General features: G+C 42.0%; 1 protein-coding gene across 5 annotated transcripts; it reads right to left on the bottom strand.

Moving 5' to 3' along the window:
* Positions 1-14,131: 14,131 nt before the first annotated feature.
* On the bottom strand, positions 14,132-20,878 carry SRSF1 (serine and arginine rich splicing factor 1). Of its 5 annotated transcripts, XR_006574349.1 has the most exons (7): positions 20,478-20,873; positions 19,685-19,869; positions 19,151-19,323; positions 18,717-18,903; positions 18,190-18,309; positions 15,400-17,288; positions 14,133-14,712 (listed from the first exon to the last, which is right to left on the bottom strand). XR_006574349.1 is itself a non-coding variant. In XM_044993717.1 (5 exons), the coding sequence occupies exons 1-5, from the start codon at positions 20,669-20,671 to the stop codon at positions 18,287-18,289; spliced, it is 762 nt and encodes a 253-aa protein (XP_044849652.1). In that variant the 5' UTR covers positions 20,672-20,874; the 3' UTR covers positions 14,132-18,286. The 5 variants fall into 5 exon arrangements, 2 of the variants coding, with proteins under 2 accessions (XP_044849652.1, XP_044849653.1); XR_006574348.1 differs by having other exon boundaries at positions 14,132-17,288; XM_044993717.1 differs by having other exon boundaries at positions 14,132-18,309; positions 20,478-20,874.
* Positions 20,879-21,332: the final 454 nt, after the last annotated feature.

The raw sequence follows: 21,332 nt of genomic DNA on the forward strand, positions 1-21,332 counted from the left end.
GGGGAGCCGCGGACGTCGATCCCGCGCCGTGAGGACGGTAAGTAATTCGATCTAAGGTACTTCGACTTCAGCTACGCTATTCACGTAGCTGAAGTTGCGTATCTTAGATCGATTCCCCCCCCCCAGTGTAGACCTGCCCTTTCTTATGGGTTCAGCACCTTAATTCTTCAATTAAAGGCTGAGAAAGCTACAAGTGCTGATTCATCCAAGAAATCCTGACAAACACAAAGATCAGACTTGAGATTCCTGCTGCTATTTCCTTTGCTTAAAAACAAAGAGGAAGAAACACTTATTTCCAAACAAGGACATGAATCATTCTTAATAAATAATAAAAGAACAAAATAAATGAAGGCTATGAATTATTTTTTCCCCTTGACATAGCACGTCTAGAACCTTGCAAGGCAATAGGAACAGGAGCAACAAAATTCTCACTTACCTCAGACAGACCTAAAAGCCTGTAGTCACTTCAGAGCTGTAGAAGGAGAAGCCTGTCTTTGGAACAGGATGAACCTCAGCATTGTGGGAAAACCTGTAGGGAGAAAGGGCTTGTAGGAGATCCATTTATAAAAGGGGTGTCTCCGTTGAACATCTGGGAATTTCCTTTATCCAGAGCACAACTAGAAGTCTAAAAAGCCATTTAAAAAAAGTATTAAAATATATGCCCCAAGGCAAAACAGACTTCAGGTAACTCACCTATCTGTGCCTCAGTTTCCCAGCCTATAAAATAGGGATAATGACACTGCTCTGCTTTGTTAAAATGCTTCGAGATCTACTGAAGAAGAGCTTTGTGGAGTTTGAAAACTCGCCTCTTTTACCAACAGAAGTTGGTACGACAGCAGCCACTCCATTGGTTTCCCCACCCCCGGCTCTCACTGTCTCCCACCCACCAGCAGCCCCGCTGATCAGCACCTCCCACTCCCTCCCCGCACCCCCTGATCTGAACTGTTTCATGGCCTGCAGGAGGCTCTAGGGAGGAGGTTGAGGAGTGCGGCGAAGGGAAGGGGTGGAATGGGGGCAGGGCCTCTGGCAGAGCCAGGGGTCGAGCAGTGAGCACCCCCCGGCACATTGGAAAGTTGGCGCCTGTAGCTCCAGCCCCGGAGTCGGTGCCTGTACAAGGAGCCGCATATTAACTTCTGAAGAGCCGCATGTGGCTCCGGAGCCACAGGTTGGCCACCCCTGTGCTAGTGGTTCATCTGAACCAATGTCAGAACTGTCTGGTAATTTCTACAGCCTAAGGACCGGATCTTGAGGGTGTTGAGTGACCTACACTCCCTTTGCTGTCAGTGGGAATTGCAGGTATTTAGGACCTCACCAAAGGTGCTCAGCAGCCACAGGACCAAGGCTCACAAGAGGGATGGTTTCATTTTTTCCAGCCTTGCTCTCTGATGAACTTGGTTTTGACCAGCCTGCCCAAAGATCAGGAACTTAAGAATGTTTCCAAATCCCCAATGCCATTGCACTGCAAACATTCTCACAGTTATAAGTTGCTATCAGAGACTGCAACTTTGTGCAGGAAACAAACCCACATTATTCATGCTTACTTGTCTCAATTAATAAGCATGTCCTGGGAGACACAGAGAGGTCAGAGAGAGGAAATAAGTATTGGCAATCTTGTCCCGTTCCGCATGTAATCTAAGTATCTGGTTTATTTAAAACGATCAGTCAGGAAACAGTTAACAATTGTTGTGTTTGAAGTGCCACCATTACACAGTGCTGTCTGAGCGTACAGACAAAAAGCAAAAATAATGTAGATGTGTGACCTGCCCCCTCCACTCAATTGGATGTTAACTCAGAAGCCTACTAATGACAAAGTTATTTTAACAGAAACATCAGTTATGTTAGGGTGACAGGCAGGACTTGAGTGATAATTGTATTTTACATCTATATAGCGCACCTCTCAAAGCACTTTATGAAAGCATATAAGGATTATTATCCCCATGTTACAGCTGGGATAACTGGGATACAGAGATTATGAGCCGCTTATGCCTTCTGAGCAAGCTGGTAGTGGGCTATGAGGCTTTATAAGGTCTTGTATACATTTGTTCTCAAGGTATGTCAAAGATGCAATATTTTAACTAAACGTAAAACTGTTTGCTGAGGTGCACAGCCATGATTTCAGCTCACGAGTACGTGCTTGAAATGCTAGGAAAATGTTGTCAAATATTTTACGTTAGAGGAGTCCCTTTCTGTTTATGCTCCGCTCCCATAGAGACACAGCGCGCTTTGAATTTCACAGCTTCAGGGGAGTGAAGAGCCCTTGAGTGTATACATAAGTTGAGGATATGTTCCTAAGAATTTGTTCTCAGTAAGCAGTTTCTTTTAGTTGTGTTCTTAATTCCATGTTTTATTTATTTTCTTCTTTGCAATCCAGTCTCTCCTTTTCCAATTATTCAGTGAAGTTAAAAGGAGACACATTTAATCATGGAGAAAAGGAAATATTTTTAAAAGCAAGGTGAGGACTTATTATTGCAGGAACTTATTGGGACAAGAACAGCAACTTAAGTTTTGAAGAAAGTTCTAGTGGTTCTAATGGATAATATCTACTGTTATGCCAGCAGTGGTTCTCAACCTATTTACCATTGTGGGCTGCATATACATCTCTCTCTGTGTTATGTGGGCCCCATCCACACAATATATATACTATCTGCGTGACCCTGAGGCTGTCACATGGGCTGCAGCTGTGTGCTGATTGGGCCGCAAGCAGCCCGAGAACCACTGCTATATAGAATATAAACATGCTAAAGGCTCTCTCTCCCTCTGCATTTTCCAGGACATCAGCTGGGGTCAAGTAAAACGTCCTCTACCGCAGTGGTTTTCAAACTTTGTTTCTGGAGACCCAGTTGAAGAAAATTGTTGATGCCCATGACCCAGCTGAGCTGGGGATGAGGGGTTTGGAGTGTGGGAGGGGCTCAGGGCTGGGGCAGAGGTGTGGGGGTGAGGGCTGCAGGGTGGAGCCAGGAATGAGGGGTTCAGGGTGTGGGGGGGGGCTCTGGGCTGGGGCAGAGGTGTGGGGGTGAGGGCTGCAGGGTGGGGCCAGGAATGAGGAGTTCAGGGTGTAGGAAGGGGCTCTGGGTTTGAGGGGGCTCTGGGCTGGGGCAGGGGGGTGGGGTACAGGAGGGGATCAGGGCTCTGGGCTGGGGGTGCAGGTTCTGGGGTGGGGCCAGGGATGAAGGATTTGGAGTGTAGGAAGGGGCTCTGGGTTTGGGGGGGCTCTGGGCTGGGGCAGGAGGTTGGGGTACAGGAGGGGGTCCTCCCGCCTAAGAGCCAGACCTGCTGCTGGCTGCTTCTGGGGTGCAGCGCGGTGTCAGAACAGGTAGGAACTAGCCGGCTTTCGCCGGGCAGCACCGCCGACAGCACTTTTAGCGGCCCCGGTCGGCAGTGCTGACCAGAGCCACCGTGACCCAGTGCCTTCCATTCCGTGACCCAGTTCTGGGTCGGGACCCACAGTTTGAAAACCACTGCTCTACAGTACAGGGTTGCAATTCCAAGCCAATTAATAAGCATATCGGACATGCTTCAAAGGGTGACCCATTGAATCCTCCTTGGCTAGGAGAGATGATAGCTAAAAGGAAAGGTGTGCATGCCTGTAAAAGAGGGAGGACACCAAAGATACAAAGGATCTAGCGCCTCGAAAAAGAATCTGACAGTTGCCCAGTTGTATGCACAGCCATCATTGTCTCTGCTACCATGAAACACAACTCCTACAATCAATCAGCTAAAGTGTTTCTCCCTGGAGGGAATGAAGACATCATTTGTACACTGCATTTCTCTTCTTTCCAGTGGCTCAAGGTCTCTAGGAGATCCTGCTAACAAAAAAATGCAGCCACACGATTATCACAGGAAGGCTGATGTTTTTGAAAGCTCTGTGGAGAACTTCATCTTTTCTTTATAATTAGGATGTCTGGAACATCATTCCACTTTTCAAGAGGAAAATAGGATGCAGGAAATTACCAGCAAAGTTGGCTGAATTACTCTGGTTAAGCATTATTGAAATCAATGAAGAAGCGGCAAGAAGCTACTCAGAGAAAAGAAGCTTCATTAACAAGACTCGGCAGGGATTTTTGAAAGAGCTTCTTGACTTTTTGCTTTTCTGAACTCCTCAAAGACAAGCTTGAGGTGGATGCATGTGCATTGGGGGGAGGGGAAATGGGGAAAAGGAATGTGGGAAATGCAGTATGGACATACAAAATGGAGACAGCAAGAGGAACTGTTGAAAAGAAAATAGGATTATTATTGTGATTAAGAGAGTAATAATCAGGATTGTATAATGACCAGCACTGGGGAAATCAATCACCCTGGGTAATTGTATGTATATTACTAATTGAAACTGTAGTTTCAGCACAGTTCAGAATATTCTTGCTAAAAGATTGACTTTTGTTGGCAGGGAAAAGATAGTTTGTTTACTTGGTAGCTGCAAAACCTATTACAGGGTGGCCCAACAGTAAGAGCAGAGGACTGGAGGCGGGTCAGGACTTTGAGGTTCTCCTCTCACTTTGTGATCTTGGACAAGTTACTTAACTTCTGCATACTTCTACTTCACCAGCCTTAAAACTTATCTTTTCAGTTAGCCTACAAACGGTTCCCGCCTGTACGCGCTGATGATGTCAATTTTTGTGTGTGCATGCTCAACTTGGTCTTTTCAGCACCAGTATGGGTTACCATCTGCACAGAGATATGATGAAAGCACTGTTTCTCATTCCCAAGGCAGTTACTGCCAGGGAATATTACTAAAGGGCCAGATTTATAAAGGTATTTGGGCACCTAAAGATGCAAATAGGTTCTTCTGAAACTCCCACTAGGCACCTAGCTGCGTCTTTAGACACCTAATTACCTTTGTAAATCTGATCCAAAGTCCCTAAACCAACAATAGACACTAGTAGTTGGAAATATTATGACCCCTTGAATCTGAATGAGACTACCTTATGACACAGTAGGGAAAAGTTATGAGGTTTCTGACCAAAACCATAGAAATCAACCCATGTCTCATTCTAGACCCGGGGTAGGCAACCTATGGCACACATGCCAAAGGCGGCACACGAGCTGATTTTCAGTGGCACTCACACTGCCCGGGTCCTGGCCACCGGTCCGGGGGTCTCTGCATTTTAATTTTACATGAAGCTTCTTAAACATTTTTAAAACCCTATTTACTTTACATATAACAATAGTTTAGTTATATATTATAGACTTATAGAAAGAGACCTTCTAAAAACGTTAAAATGTATGACTGGCACGTGGAACCTTAAATGAGAGTGAATAAATGAAGACTCGGCACAGCACTTCTGAAAGGTTGTTAATCTGTTCTAGACCCTTGAATGCTCAAGTGACTGCCTTCCATCACATTTGTGACAGTCCCCAGTCTTTCCGTTCTATGTACATACTAGTGAGGCTGGTGAAGTGTGCTATCTAGAGGTTAGAACATAAGATGGGCATTGACACTCAGGTTCTCTTCTGTATTCTGCCACAGTCAGGCTCTGGGATTTTGAGTAAGTTACGTAAGTTCTCCATGCTTGTTTCCTCATATGTAAAATGGGAAAAGAAATTGGTAGAACTGACTAGTTTTTAAATCTGCTTTAAGAAAAGGGCTGTATGTGCAAAGTTTTACTCAATTTACATTTAATACATACGCAGTTTTCCTAAACTTAAACATCATAATTCCCTTCTGTACTTTTATTAATAGCAGGACAATCAAATGTATGTTCAGTCTAATATCTGTAAATCTCTCAGTGGACTGCATTCTTCACTTGTAGGGAGATGGATGATTTTATATATTATAGATAGATATATTACATAGTTTGTTGTTCCATCACTTAACTTCTGTGGATCCTACAGTATGTATAATCCTAAGCAGGGGAATGGAAAGCTGACAAGGCTTCTAAAGGCCTTGCATGTTCAATGAGTCTGTTTGTCTGTGTCTAATGAGAGAGACAGGAGGTAGAAAGACTGTTTTATAGATCATGTTGTTTTTCATTCTCCCTATTTCATGGTGTAGAGCAGCCTCCATAGTTGCACTGACTTCTATTGTCTGGTTTTCTCAGTTCACTTTGCCACACCTGCTACAGAAACCCTTTCCTGTTTCCAGTGGAATTCTAGCCATCCTCACTAATCTTCTCTTGCCTTTGATGTCCTTGTGAATCTCAGCTTTGTCCCCTTTCACTCCAGGGCCCTCCTCCTCAAAAGCCTCCCAGGGCTTGTTTATACCTCCCTCCCCCTCCTTCCTTTACTTTTTACTGCTTGTAACACTTGAGTTATTCCTTACTCATGGGGAGAATTCTTTCCCATAATGTCACCTTTATTCCCTCTTACAAAAACATGATTGGGCTGGCTTCTTTTGTGTCAAATTTTGAACTTACCATTTGAGTGCTACAGGATACAATACTATTGTTTTTAACACTGTAGTCAAATGTTTAAATATTAAAAATAAATAATGATCAATTTTTAACCCATGAATTGGAGGCCTAAATTAGTTGAGAGGTGCACTTCTATTTCCTGTTGGATGTCATATGATACATCTGAAAGGGAGCATGGTCCACCGAACAAGAGACGACAGGAGAACTGGGTCGTATCCTAGCTCTGTCAGTGACTGTGATGGGGGTAAATCACGTTGGATTTCTGCACCTTCCTTTCCTCATCTGTATAAAGGGGGATGATATTGACCTTTCTACTACACTTTGAGCGATAACTGAAATATATAAATTGTTCATTTCTCCATTGTATCCTCTTCCCCTAGATGTGTCATATAGTGATACTAGTGGATTGTTTGCAGGTTCTAAAGATTGCACCATCACTTTTATCATTTTATTTTTCCAAATGGCCACTGAGTGGACAAGACTTCTTTTATAATTTTTAGCAGACTGCCATTGAATGTACTTGCTTTAGAGAAAGCAGATATACATTACTTAGGGAAGCTGATGTGTAACAAATCATTGTCTTTCTAGCAGCATGTGTGCACAATTGAAAACATACAATAAATGGGAGAACAGCACTTTCCTGTGTCCCTGTAACACTCCCAAGAACACTTGTTCTAGCGCTATACATTGATTTTAAGTTTTTTGAACTAGGGATCACCTGCTTTTTTTAATAGGGTTTAGTGAAATGGTCTGGAACTATGACAGTACAATACTACAGAACTGTATTTCTGCAACTTTGGGGAAAAAAAGTGCCTCTTCTTTGCTTTGTGCATATGTTCCATTAATTAAAAACTCAAATTTACAGTTGTTTCATTCATAATTCACTCAATCTGACTGGTATAACACAGGTCATAGAATTTCATGGTTATTCCTGTATTGAGCCTTGTAATTTGTGTTTGAAAAAACTGTTATCTTTCAGAAAGGTATCCAGGCTTGATTTGAAGACTTCAAGGAATGGAGAATCTTCCAGCTCCTAGTTTGTTTCACTGGTTAAGAAGCATCACAAATTTATCATAAAAAAACAGGAGTACTTGTGGCACCTTAAAGACTAACAAATTTATTGTAGCATGAGCTCACGAAAGCTCATGCTACAATAAATTTGTTAGTCTTTAAGGTGCCACAAGTACTCCTGTTTTTTTTTGCGGATACAGACTAACACGGCTGCTACTCTGAAATTTATCATAATCATTGATAAAAAACCAAGGCTTTGCCTGGCACTATCTACTTCTCCTTCACTAATCTCAGGCCAACCCCTCTTCAGTGGGTGGGGAATGGTTTGTAGTAGATGTGGAAGGTTAACGATGTGCTAAAAGTGTGGTCACACCATTAGAGCACCAGCCTCAGTGAGATGTGTGTTCTATTCTCTGCTCTTCCACAGACACACAAATCAGCCTCTTCCCCCCTCTGCACAGTAAAAATAATACTAAATTAAGTACCTCATAGGGTTCTTGTGATAAATAGTAGCAGAGTTTCCAATTCATTGAGTGGAAGACAGTAGGAAGCTGACAGGATTATGATACATTCTTTACAGCATAGACCAGTGGGTCTCAAACTTTTTTACTGATGACCCCTTTCACATTGCAAGCCTCTGAGTGCAACCCCCCCCAATAAATTAAACACATTTAATATATTTAACACCATTATAAATGCTGAACGCAAGCAGGGTTTGGGGCGGAGGTTGACAGCTCCTGACCCCCCATGTAATAACCTCATGATCCCCTGAGGGGTCCTAACCCCCTGTTTGAGAACCCCTGGCATAGACCATGTTAGTAGTGTCTAGTGAATCACCAACCTCATTCACAATTAACAGGACCTGCTCCCCTTCTTAGAGCTTCCCCTCCCATTTGTGATGTCATGACCTCCCTTCCAATCATGGAATAGCTCAGTGGAGACTATAGCAATTATCTATCTACAGAGAAAAGTTGCATCACTTTGGCTGCCGTGCTACAGCTAAAGCAGTACACGCACTCCCCCACTAGTATGACGTTGTGGTTGCGGTTCCCCCTCAGACCTCTTCCCCACAGCCTCCCTATTCAATTACTTATGTCAGGCCAGCTTGTGTGTGAAGTTATACCAGTGTAAATGAGTTCAGATTGGAGTACTATATTCTTATATGGGAAGAAGAGTAAGTTGCACCAACATGAGCACATTTGCACTCATAAAGTGTCTGCACTACAGCTGTATAACTGCAGAGGTTGGGGGGAAAAAAGTCACCCTCTGTCCTTAACCATCATTGTATAAAAGTAAACAAAAAAAAAAGTTTATCTGAGGCCTTAGAATTTTTCAAAGCTCTAATGCCAGAATGCATTTGTCCTTTTTGAAAGCGTTAATGGCATTGTTTTCTTTTCCTGTTCATTTCATCCCCTATTCCAGAAGTTCTCCAATTGTGGGTTATGATCCCATTTTAATGGGGTCACCAGGGCTGGCTTAGACTTTCTGGTGCCCAGAGCTCAAGGCCAAGCTGAAGCTCAAGCCCAATAACCCAGGCCAAAGCCCACTGCCTGGGACTGAAGCCCTTGGGTTCCGGTTTCAGTCCCCCCTCTCTGGGGTCATGTAGTAATTTTTGTTGTTAGAAGTGGGTTTGAGAACCCCTGCCCTATTCTGTTCTCAGCTAGTAATAAGGAGAGCCAGCACCGTGTGACCAGGTGACAGTCTGCAAACCACCACCAAGTATTCTACAGAAGAGTTCTGGGAACCTCTGATGTAAAAGTTGTCATTGGGTATTTGGAAAAAATAGCCATTCTGCATTACTACACTGAACAAATATGTATATAAATCCAGTTGGTTCCTTAGTGAACAAGTAGTCTTTAAAGGTCAGATAGATTGTATTTTCTTAGTGAATTATAAATGCAGAGTTTCTGATAACATTTTATTTAATAGCAGAGGAACTGCTGTAGCTATTAGAGGCAAACTACAAGACAGATGTAAAAGTATTTAATGGATACAGCACCTGCTCTATGGACATAAAAGCCAAATTAACATTTATGTATTATGTAGGTATGTTATGTTTATTAAAATATGTAGCTGTTTTCCCAGTATATCTTCTGCCTAGAGAAGGTTATAAAAATACTTCTGGTCAGTTTTTCCTTCTTTTTGGATTTAGAAAGTTTTTAATAAAGGACGTCTTCCCCCACCAGACAGCCACACTTTTTTTTTTTTTACATTAGTCATTTCTTGTCTACCCTGGAAAACTCAAACAACTTAAGAACAAGTAAAGTGGCATAAGAGAATGAAACCTGAGAGGTTGTGGGGAGGATTTTAGGCTGACTGTTAAAATTGGTGTTTGTTTTTGTTAACATCTGTTTAACTCCTGAACAAATATACACTGGGCTGACAGGCTGTATACGTTAAGATTTCAGACACTCACCTTTCCATTACAGTATGACAGTTTACCATCAACCTGAGTTTTCCCACACAGTCTTATTTTAGAGACTGTAATAAAACAAACAGAACACTAACAAGTTCAAGTTGTCTTTTTACATCACAACAGCAAACACAAACAACCCACACACCTTTTTAAAAAAGTTATTTGCATGTCACCGATCTTGCCCACTAGATGGCTCTACTGTCAAAAGAGGATTTCATTTGTTTTTTCTATCCTTCCTGAACTGTAACTGCCCATTTTGTTTGTCCTTCTCTTTAAATTAAAAGAAACCCCCCCCTCAGAAAGTAAATAATCTTTTGTTTGGCATTTATGAAGGGATTTTCTTCAGAATAATCCATATTTGTCCATTAATGTGTCTAGCAGCCTGTATGGTTAATCACGAGCCTGTACACAGGGATTAGCAGAAAGCACACATGATTCTAAGGACTACACAAGGCCACACAGTGAGTCAGAAGCAGGGCTGAGATTAGAACCAAAGTGTGTAGCCCATAATCCAAAACTCAGAGCCTTATAAACACTCTTCCCCACATTCTCAACAATGTACACCATTCCAGCAACATGCAGAAGGGAGTGAGGTCATAGTAAACAAACGTGCAATTTACAAGGATGTGTTGCGAGGCACAAGACCTGAAGCCCTGTTTCTAAAATGTATTCCTCATTGTCCTCTTTTGCCAAGTTATTCTATTTACATTAACACTGAGGCATCTATGTGGAATTAATTTTAGTTCAGATAAAACTGTGACAGACACTTGTCAGACCTGTGATAAAGGCTCAAAATGCACTAAGATTACATAGTCCAACTTGTCCTTTAAAAAGAATTGAGCAGACACTGCATCATTTTTCAAGAGAATGTACAGATATCCACAGCTATAATAGGGAAACATCGGAGACTGGTAATAAGATAAAAGGACACAGGTTAAAATCCACCCTGTGACTGGTGTGTATGTTTTTACTGGTGCCTGTTTTGTGATTTAATATTTGACCTAGATGATCAATACTGGACAAAGTTCAATCATGTCATTTGATAGAAAGAAGATGCTTAGAGTTACAGAAAACTATGTTGCAGTACTGTAACTATTACAATTAAATAGAGATGAACCAAAAATCTTGGAACTCAAAACAATGAGGTCTACCAGATAGTTACTGGACTGGATGTCAGGAAACTTTTGGAGATTTAGCTAAACCACTTGCCAATATAGAAGTGGGTTAAAGGACATGGTAAGAGTATTAAAATGGAGGGGTAATTATTCATGCAAACTATGTCCATTTCAAATTTTTAATGACTATATGTTAGTGCCACTGCTGTGATTTTGTGCACTAAAGATGTTTCAAACATTCAACACTGCTTTGAGTAGTGCATTGAGTAATGACATATCGTAACTCAGACTTCTTGTCTAGTTTCAAACCAATTCTGCAGTGTTGGCGTAAGAAGCAAGTCACTTAACCTATTCTGTTCCTCATCTATGAATTAGGATACCTATTTAAGAGGGAATGTTGCAAAATTAGTTGGTTCACGTGCACAGAACTTGGCCTTCAACTAATTCATTCATAACTGTACAGTTATTGTCAATTTAAAATATTTGTTTAAAATTGAAGTTGATTTAGGTTGTACATTAACTGGAATGAACGTAAGTATGTTTGGTTGGAAGTGTAGATTTTATAATACTTTCATTGTTGTTAGTTAAAAGGTAAATCTACAATACCAAACACTGTTTTAATTACACTACACAATTTAGATATTAAAACTAGGGATGTTGTTCTGCACTGAATACAGTGGACACTACAAATATCAAATCAATCTAGTCCTATTCTAGACTATCTATGACATAGCCACAGTTTGCGAGTGACAAGTCTAAACAAGCTATTACCAAGCAAGATTCAGTGATATATTAAATTAGTTTGGTATCTTCCCAAAGGATTCAAAACCAATAATCATATTAGCAATAGTGAAAAACCATTTAGTTTCAGATTTATTAGAGGGTGGATAAATTTGATCAAGACAAAAACTTATGGAACAGGGAAATAACTAAGTTGGGGCAAATAGGGGGGCATGAAATGTTTACCACCACCTAACTCTGCACTGAGATGTAAATTAAATTGCAGGAAGTCAGACAATCGAGGAATGCAAATTTGAGAGGGGGAGGGGGAAGTCAATTGATGAAGTATTCATGATAAAGCGCCTTATGAAACTCAAAGACTTTAATGTTCTCAGTAGCAACCAACACTTGGATGTTCTACTACAAGAAATGGAGTCAACCAAAATCTTATCAGTGAGCAAAAATACTACAGAATACAAATAGCATGTAAAAGGATAGGGCTCCATTCTCAGTCATGTTGCTTTTCTAGTTAACACATCAGAAAGGAGAACTGGGGTACCAATATTTTATTAATCATTTTAAAATGAGGTCTAATCTTTGATTGTTATAATACAAGAGACTTGGGGATCATGGATTTCCTCGTTGCTTTAACTGTAGTCATTAGGGCTGTTTTATATATTAGATACATCAGAGTAGCAGACCAGTTCATTTGACAAGTCCATCCAAGTGTTTGTTTGGCACAACCAGGATGAGAAACTTTAAAGTGTGATCTCACCATGTCAGATAAAAAAGTAAGTAGTTTGCATTGAACGGCATAATGCTTTTATATAGGGCTCACTGTGAATTACTTGACAATTTTGGTGGATTCAATTATTTTTTCCTCCAGAAGGGCTTTCCAGAGGAAATTCTGACTTTCTGAGAAAAACACTCCAAGTCTCAAGAATTTTTAATGGCAAATGCTGTCATGGTGCCTCATGCCTCCATTTTCCTTTATGGCTCAGGTTCCCCACCACACAGGCTACAACTCTGTTGATGCACCTCAGGTAGGGATTCTCATGATGCACCACTATGGTTCAGAATGAGGGGCAGCCCTGGTGCCTCACTGGAGATGGGGGGAGGGATAGCTCAGTGGTTTGAGCATTGGCCTGCTAAACCCAGGGTTGTGAGCTCAATCCTTGAGGGGGCCACTTATGGCTCTGGGGCAAAAATCAGTACTTGGTCCTGCTAATGAAGGCAAGGGGCTGGACTCAATGACCTTTCAAGCTCCCTTCCAGTTCTAGGAGATTGGAGATATACCTATTATTTTTATTGTGTCTGGTTAGAGAGTGCCCAGCTCAGAGAAGACAGAGGATATTAGGCACCTAAACTACAAATTCATGAGGCACTGTAGCTAAAACGTCCAGTTTCAAACTGAAATGAGGAAGTTTGTTAAAGATTCATAAAGTTCTCAGTATTACATTTTTCAAAGGAGCTAATTTTTTCCATCTAGTGTTGGGGGGGAGGAGAGAGGGATGACACCACATTTTCCAACCAGCCACTGGTAGGGTCCATATTGAAGTAGTATCAACACCAGAGTTTTCAAAAAAGGGCAGATTTTTTTAATCCCCCCCGCCCCCCACAGCATAACTCTGTACATAATGTACTGTCACGGTGTATTCTATTACAAACAAGCAGCTGCAAAAACCAGGGATAAAACCCAGAAACTATGTATTGAGAGAAAAAAATATCCATCAGTGGATTCACATTGAGATTGTGATGCTGCTACTTTTGATATCTGAAAAGATTTACATGCAGGAATGCAGATAAATAGCATATTCTAAACTCTAGCATGCACTGCTGGGAGAGAGAGATGCTCAAACTCAGTGAATTTTTCCTTGCACGGCCATTATATCATAAAAAAGGGGAAGATGAGATTTATAACTGATGTTAACAAAGTGATGGCATGTTTCTCCAATGGAAGCACAAGAGTGGTTGTCCTTCCTATGAAAAACAAAGCTATGTGGGCAGCTTTAAGTTACATTTCCCTCCCCCCGAAAACAGATTGTTTAAATTTTCACATTAATTTAAACGTTATCCTTCTATTACCTTTGGAGCATATGTATACCCAAGGCATGGCTGGAAACTTCACCCTGAATTTTAGGAAGTGCAAGAGTCACATGGTTTAACACAAAGCATGTGATCTCAAGGAAAGACAAAAGGTGAGCATACTCCAGCTGCCACAACTTGTGTAACCTTATTCTATTGATAGTTCAGGTGTCTACATGGCTCCTCCAGTCTAGGTAACAATGGTGCCAAAGAGACATGATACAAAGATAACAGCTTGCAAGGAGACAGATAGATACATGAGAGGAGAGACTCACAGAGACCATGTCCATATAACAGTTTTCCTAGCTCCATCTAAAACAGTTTAAACCCTTCTCTAATTGTAGGTCAGTAACCCACTGTAGTCCATTAGTAGTGTATTTTGGCTAAAAATTGCAGAAGAGATTGGAAAACATCCTTTTTTGAAATATTGAAAGAAAAGAGCATTTTGCACTATTTTTTATTTCAGGATCTCAAAGTGCTTTACAAACATCAGTGCCTCAACACTGTAATGAGGTACATAGTCTCCATGTTACAAAAAAAAAATGGAAATTAAAATGACTTGCCCATTACCACACAGGAAACTTATGGAAGACACAGGAATAGGGAACACCAGTTGCCATGTCCTGTACCCAATCCATTGAATCATCTCTCCTCAGCAGTCAGCAGGAAAGAAACATCTTCAGAATTATTCCATTTCTTTCTATTTAAGTTTATATATGAAAAAAATAGATGCTGCTGTTCTGTTTAAACTACAAGAGGTAACATCCTCCAACGTTTTTAGAAGTACGCTGTTGAGTGATTCTTTAAGGAAAGAACTGTCTGCTTCACGTGGACATTAAAAAGCCCCTGGCAATATATATTTTTAAAGAGTAGGTGTTTACATTAGGCCGACAGGCCAGTAAGTCCTCCTCCTCCTCCTGGCAGACAGGGTGCCAGTACACATCTGTCCTCCATTCCATGGTGGTTGTCTTTCACTAGGGCTAAGTGTACTTTGGTTGCAAACCACTTTGAGATAACCCTGGAAGCAAACGATTTTCAAGTATTTAACATTAAACATCTATAGCTTAAGTGCACATGAAGCGGTTGTAAAACTTCCTGTATATCTATTCACAGGCATGTTGCTTACCTGTCAAATTTTCAGACTGCTGGGAGGTGCAAGTCAGGTCACTTTCAACTTGGGTTTTTTTTTTTTTAAATAGTCCTTTAAAAATGTCAGCTTCCCTACCAGGATTAACCTCATGCCATTCACTAGCATGAAGCTCTGCTAAAGCACAATGGGTTGTATTGTTACACATCATGACAGCATTCCTGGGCTGCCATCATTCCATACTTCCACTAGAAAGCATCCCTGCTCCCCCAACTTCCTTTAAAAATATATGAAAACTATTTGTAATGTTGCTCTTTCTTGCACCCCACTATAGGATTACTATATAAAAGTTTTAAACCCACAACTGTGATATGCTTTCTACTTGAATTATTTATATTCCCCTCCCACATGGATGCTTTTACTCATTGTCACTGATAAGCTCTACAACGGTATCTATTAGTGAGTAGAGATTCCAGTCTCATTTATGCAATATAAATTGTGCCACATTTGTGAAGCGCACACATTACATTTTACAAAGTAATGTCATTCATGCCAGTAATTTCATATTAGAACAGTGCCCACAAGTCTATTTCATGGAATAAAAATCTAGATTCTCACCTTGAAATGCAATGTACTTGTCATCTTGATCACTCCAGTCTGGATGCTAGCCCTCCCTGCATCCGGAAACAACCTACAACCACCTCTGAAGGGAATCAAATCTTAACATATATTTACACAATTAGTCTGTTTAAAATTAATAGTATGACAGCTCTCCTGTTAGTATCTGTTATGAAAACCACCTGTGCAAGGGCTATAAATCAGACTATGTAGATCTATTTTGGCATCTTATTTAACCGTAATCCTGTAAGCATTCTGATCTTTACTCAATAATTACATCTTACATATTGCACTCCTGCTTTTGCTTACTCAGCACTCCACTTCACAATGGTTTTTATATAGTGATTTTATTTAGTGTAGTTATATTTAAATTTAAGTGATAGCAAGTTTTAAAAGGAGAAAAATTTGGCTGTGAGCTAGTTCTGATGATATATGGCTATGTTTTATAGGCATTTTAAAAAGTTTAATGTCACATTCAGATACTCCAAAGAGTGTGTTCTACAATGACACACCTTGGCAATCAAAAGGACTTAGCCTGGAGCTAAACAACAGACCCAGGTGTCGTTATTACTCAACAGCCTACAATACAATCATGGTTTAATTACAAGTTTAATCCTCTCGGGATTTCTTCTTGACAAACTATAATATTTAATCTTCGCACATATTAATTATATATGAAATCCAATTGAATATTTGTAATGCCCCAATTATCTAAACTACTTTAGCATTTTATTTTAACAGTCTGAAGCATATTTTAATCCCTCCTACCATATAGTTATTTACTTTCATCAGGATTACAACCAAGCTCACTCTTTATAGCATGGTCCCCTAAAAGACTTTCCCTACATCTTTTGTCTTTAAAAAGATGTTGCTAAAAAGTTGTTAACTTGGCTAAAAACGTGTGCTTTTTTCCTGTATACCCTCAATAACTAATCTATGTCCATTTTGCGAGAGACTGATGCTTTAGATGCAATAAACTATCAGATTACAATAGCAAGAACAAATACAACAGTTTAAGATTAAAAATCTTACCATACCATTCCAACCTTGTTTGTCTTGGTTTTGAAAGAAAAAAATTTCAGTGAGCTTGATCACTGTTAAAAGTGACTGATCAAAACATTTCCTATAAAATATAAGTCACAGTATTCTCTTCAAATTAAGAAATCCTCTATATAATCCTAAAAGTTGAAAACAAGTGACCAGCTTAAAACCTCAACTATTAACATTAAGTGTTGGTGTAAAAAATGGACCTTTATGGAACTCAAAATAAAAGCCCTTCTGTCTGAATATTGTTGAGTGTAACCTTTAATCTTATTGCAGTTCATTGTGGCAGGATGTTGATGACCACCTTAAGATTCTTACATTTGACAAATGAGAACAACCATGCAATTTTTTTTAAAATTTTATTTGTCAAAGAAAAAAAGGCAGCAAGCCAATTGAAAACCTACTTAATCTTTAACTCCAATTTATCTTTAAATTTAGAGAAATGACTGATTTTTTTTTTTTAAACAAACCCCCCTTTTCCCCTTTAATGTTTACCATCTACTCGTGCTGAATCCTTCCAAGGAGATTGCTCCAGCGTACCTCTCCAGGTCCTCGCTTTGCTCCTTTTACCAAAAAAATGAAAAAAAAAATCCATCGTGCATCTTAAGGGCTCCAATCGTCAAAAATAGGAAAAAAAATCTTTGGAATAGCCAATTGAGTTGAATAAAAAAAATCCACACGAATGCGGTTTGGTTGGGGCAGGAATCCACTCCTATGTTCCTGGTAATCTGATCCCGCTCCATGAATCCTTGTAATTCAGCCTCCCTATCCTATCCACATTATGATTTGAATCCAATGATCCAGCTCCAAGGATTGGGATCCAGTGAGCCCTCTCCAATCCAAACCTTTATAACCAGCAAAACCAAAAAAGAGGAGGCAAAAAGTTAGATACTGTAATGAAAAAATAGGATTCTGGGGAATGATTAGTTATGTTTGCCATCAATTAATAAGAGATGTACATTAATAACTATCAATTCCCCAAAACAAACTTTTGAATGGTGATGCTCAGATAAATTTTAGGAATATTAATTATTTGGAGAAAACATTGTAATATTTACATATGTCAACTGATAAGGCCAATATATTCACTGCTTGTAAGATGTATTACAGGTTTTGTGGTTGCAAAAAAAATTTGTATGATATTGGAAAAGTTTATCACTAAAGCTATCCACCTACTATATGTCTAAACTAAAGCTAGTATTCCCATCTGGAAGGTAACAAAATTAACTAACTGAAGTTTTCAAACATATTAGTGAGTCAACTGTGAATTAGTCTGAAGGGGAAGGGTTGAGATTTAAGGAATTATGCCCAGATAAATTTTCTATATTTTGTTTTCATTCTGATACTTAAAAAGTAATAGCAACGCTGTATCAGTCACACAGAGGACATGCAGATTTTAGCAGTATTGATATTATACTCTATCTGGTTTGAAGATACCCTGCATCTACAAATGTATCAGCACTACATAATATTAACATTTGTGACCGAATGCAGCATGACAAACTGAACCAGTATACCCCACCCTCCCTGATTTTTTTTTAAAATCTAGAATGGAAGAGAGATACAAAAGCAAGTAATTTAGCCACAATTGCCAACATGGTTTTAAAGAAAAGAGCAATTGTAGTCTACAATAACTAAAACGTGCCTGTAAAGTTACAAGATAAGGTGTATGTATATACTTGTTTAACCATGGTATAAGGTCAATACTGCCAATTTCATCTGTGACAATAGCACTTGGAGTCATACCATTGCCTCCATTATTGATCTGATCCTCCTCAATCCTCCTTTTGACAATCCTAAAATGATTGACATGTGCTCCACAATCCTTTAATCCAAAGCATTCTTAATCCATCTCTTCAGATATGTCTACAGAAAGACACATGAAAAGGCAAGATAAAATATAAGATCCCCCAGAAGAAACAAGTTAACCACAAACATCCCAACATCCCCAGCTGGTATAAACCATAGCTGAACACGGAGACATTTACACAGCAATACCACAGTCTGCAGAGTGTGGGTAGTTAACTTTAACTAAATTTAAACAATCCTGGCTATAACATCAATTAAAATACAATTTACCAAAGACATGAGGGGAATGTTGATGTTAAGGAGCAAATACTCACTAGGGATATTACACAAGAATGCAATTCAACACTTCAGCCAATTTGAATAAAACAGTTTGAATTAAAAAATTAAAGACTGTACTGAGTAAAGGAAAACTGTGTACAACATGGGGTTCTACAAAAAGAGAGCATCACTAATCATTTATGTACGAGAACGAGATCTGCTGTGACGGGGAGAGTAGCGTGGAGATCCTCTGCTTCTTCTTGGGGAATAACTGCGGCTTCTGCTGTTGCTTCGACTACGGCTTCTGCTACGACTACGGCTGCGTGACCGAGATCTTCCATAGCTTGGACTTCTTGGGCCATCAACTTTAACACGGATGTAGGCAGTTTCTCCCTATTAAATAGACAGAACTTTCGATTGAAAGGTCTAAGATTTTTAGCTATCTTTTCAGGCATGCTGATACTGATTACATTGATATAAAAGCACAGAGATAGATCTCAAATCTTTAAATGAGAATCTTATTATAAAAGACTTAGCTATCTGCATGTTAGTATAGTAGAGACTTTGTGTCCTTACCTTTACATCCTATTGTTAAGCCCAGTGTATCCAATTCTGGCCCCCCAAAAAGCATGAAACCTACCTCATGAGATCTAAATTTAGTGTTATCCAGTTTTCGCACTGCGTAGGTCATATCTTCTTTCCGTACAAACTCCACGACACCAGTTCCATCTCGGAAAACATCAGCATAACATACATCACCTGCTTCACGCATGTGATCCTTTAAATCCTGCCAACTTCCACTTGGAGGCAGTCCTGAAAAAAAGCAGGTTACAGATCACCTCAAATGCAAACTTTCATTATTTACTTTCCATTTACAATGCATCACCCCCCACTGTCTGCTAAAGGACTTGCCTACTGGAGTTGAGCGAATGTCTTCCAGCAGGAACCCATATAACATACACACTATACAAAAACATTACTATTATGCTTCTTAGAAGCTAAAAGCTGCTTAGCACAATGCTAAAAAAAATACACACACGTATGAAATACAGTATGGCTAATTGAAAGGTGCAGCATCCTTTGCTATTAAGGAATGACTGAAAACATGCCACATTGGAACTGATAGGAATCGATCTCATTATCTTGAGCAAACCAAGAGTATTAAGCAACTTACCAGAAACTATCACTCGGTACTCAGACCGCCGGGACGGGGGGCCATACCGGCCCCGGGGGGCCCCACCACCTCCACCTCCGCCACCTCCTCTGCCGGTGCCTCTGCCACTTCGGGGAAACTCCACCCTCAGACGATATCCATCGTAATCGTACCCATCCCTTCCGTACACCGCATCCTCCGCATCCCTGCACGAGAAGGGGGAGTGAGCAAAGGCCCAGCCACACCACACTGCAGAGGCACAGGCCGGGCAACGCACCTCCCTCCCTTTGTTCCCTTGCAGCCATTTTCCCGCCCTAACCCAGCCAGCAGGCAGCGTGCAGCCCCGCCCCGCGCCCAACAGCTGAGCCCGAGCCCGCGGGAGCTCACCCCCCCCCCCCTCGGCGGTCAGGCGCAGACCGCGGGGGCCCGGTGGGGAGTAACCAGAGGGCAGAGCCCGGCAAAGTGAAGGCCGGGCGGTGCCCGCCGGAGAAAGGTCTGGGCAGAGCCGGGGAGGAAGCGCTGTCCCCGGGGCCCTCCGGCAGGAGCGCGGCGAGTCCCGGGGGCTGCGGGGCGGTGCCCCCAGGGCGGAACGGGATGTAGCGGTGCCTCGACGGGGAGGGGATGTCGCGATCTCTCGGCCACGAAGCGGTTCCCCGGCGGGAAGCCCCCGGGAACTCAGCGCGGCCCATTCGGGCTCCTCCCGAGGCCGGCCCGCCACGCGGGGGGTCAGAGGGAGCCCGCTCCGGGGGACGAGCCCCGTGGAGGTGCGTCCCACGGGGAGTCCTCGGGCTCGGCGCCCTGGGGCGGGGCTCACCGGGGGTCCTCGAACTCCACGAAGGCGAAGGGCGGCCCGCCGCGGCGGTTCTTGAGGTCGATGTCGCGGATGGCCCCGTACTTGTAGAACACGTCCTCGATGTCCTTGGTGCGGATGTCGGGCGGCAGGTTCCCCACGTAGATGCGGCAGTCGTTGTTACCGGCCGGGCCGCGGATCACGCCCCCTCCGGACATGGCAGGGTCGGCAATGGCTGCGGCGGAGATGAGCCGAAGCTAGGAGAGTGAACGGGTAAGTAAGCGGCGGGAACGGGCCGGGCACTCAGGAGCAGCTACACACGCCGCCTGCCTGCAACCGCTTCAAAATGGCGACTGCCGCTTCCCTCGCGCGGCCCCGCAGGCGCAAGGATTCTAGCACCCCCTCCGCACACGCAGTGCTGACCCTCCCGCCCGCCACCACTCAGCGTTCAATGGTAAACAGCTCGGTATCGTTCCACCTCCAGAGCGCATGCGCGGCTGAAGAAAAAAGAGTCCAACCCGTAGCCGCCTTGGTTTTGAAGCCCTATTAATTCCGGCAGCGCAGTCCTCAGCCTCGAGAAACCACCCCGTGTAATGACTCTTATAACCTAGGAATAAACGTTCACCACGCTCGAAAAACTTCCCTTCAGCCGCGGCAGGCCTGGGGCCGTCACACATCCGGTGAGGCGTCCACGCAAAGAAGATCCGGCTCGGGTGGAGAGGAGGGGTATATCCCACCATGCACCGCGGGGGGAGGTTGGCGCCAAGGAGAGGCGTTATATCCCACAATGCAGCGGGGGTAGGGCGGGGTAGGCCTCAGGCGTGTGCTGGGCTTGGCTGGGGTGTGGGTCTGAGGCCCTGCGGGCTTCTCCTGGGGCGT

This window comes from Mauremys mutica, chromosome 19 (assembly GCF_020497125.1).
Source record: "Mauremys mutica isolate MM-2020 ecotype Southern chromosome 19, ASM2049712v1, whole genome shotgun sequence".
In the NCBI taxonomy this organism is placed as follows: Eukaryota; Metazoa; Chordata; order Testudines; family Geoemydidae; genus Mauremys; species Mauremys mutica.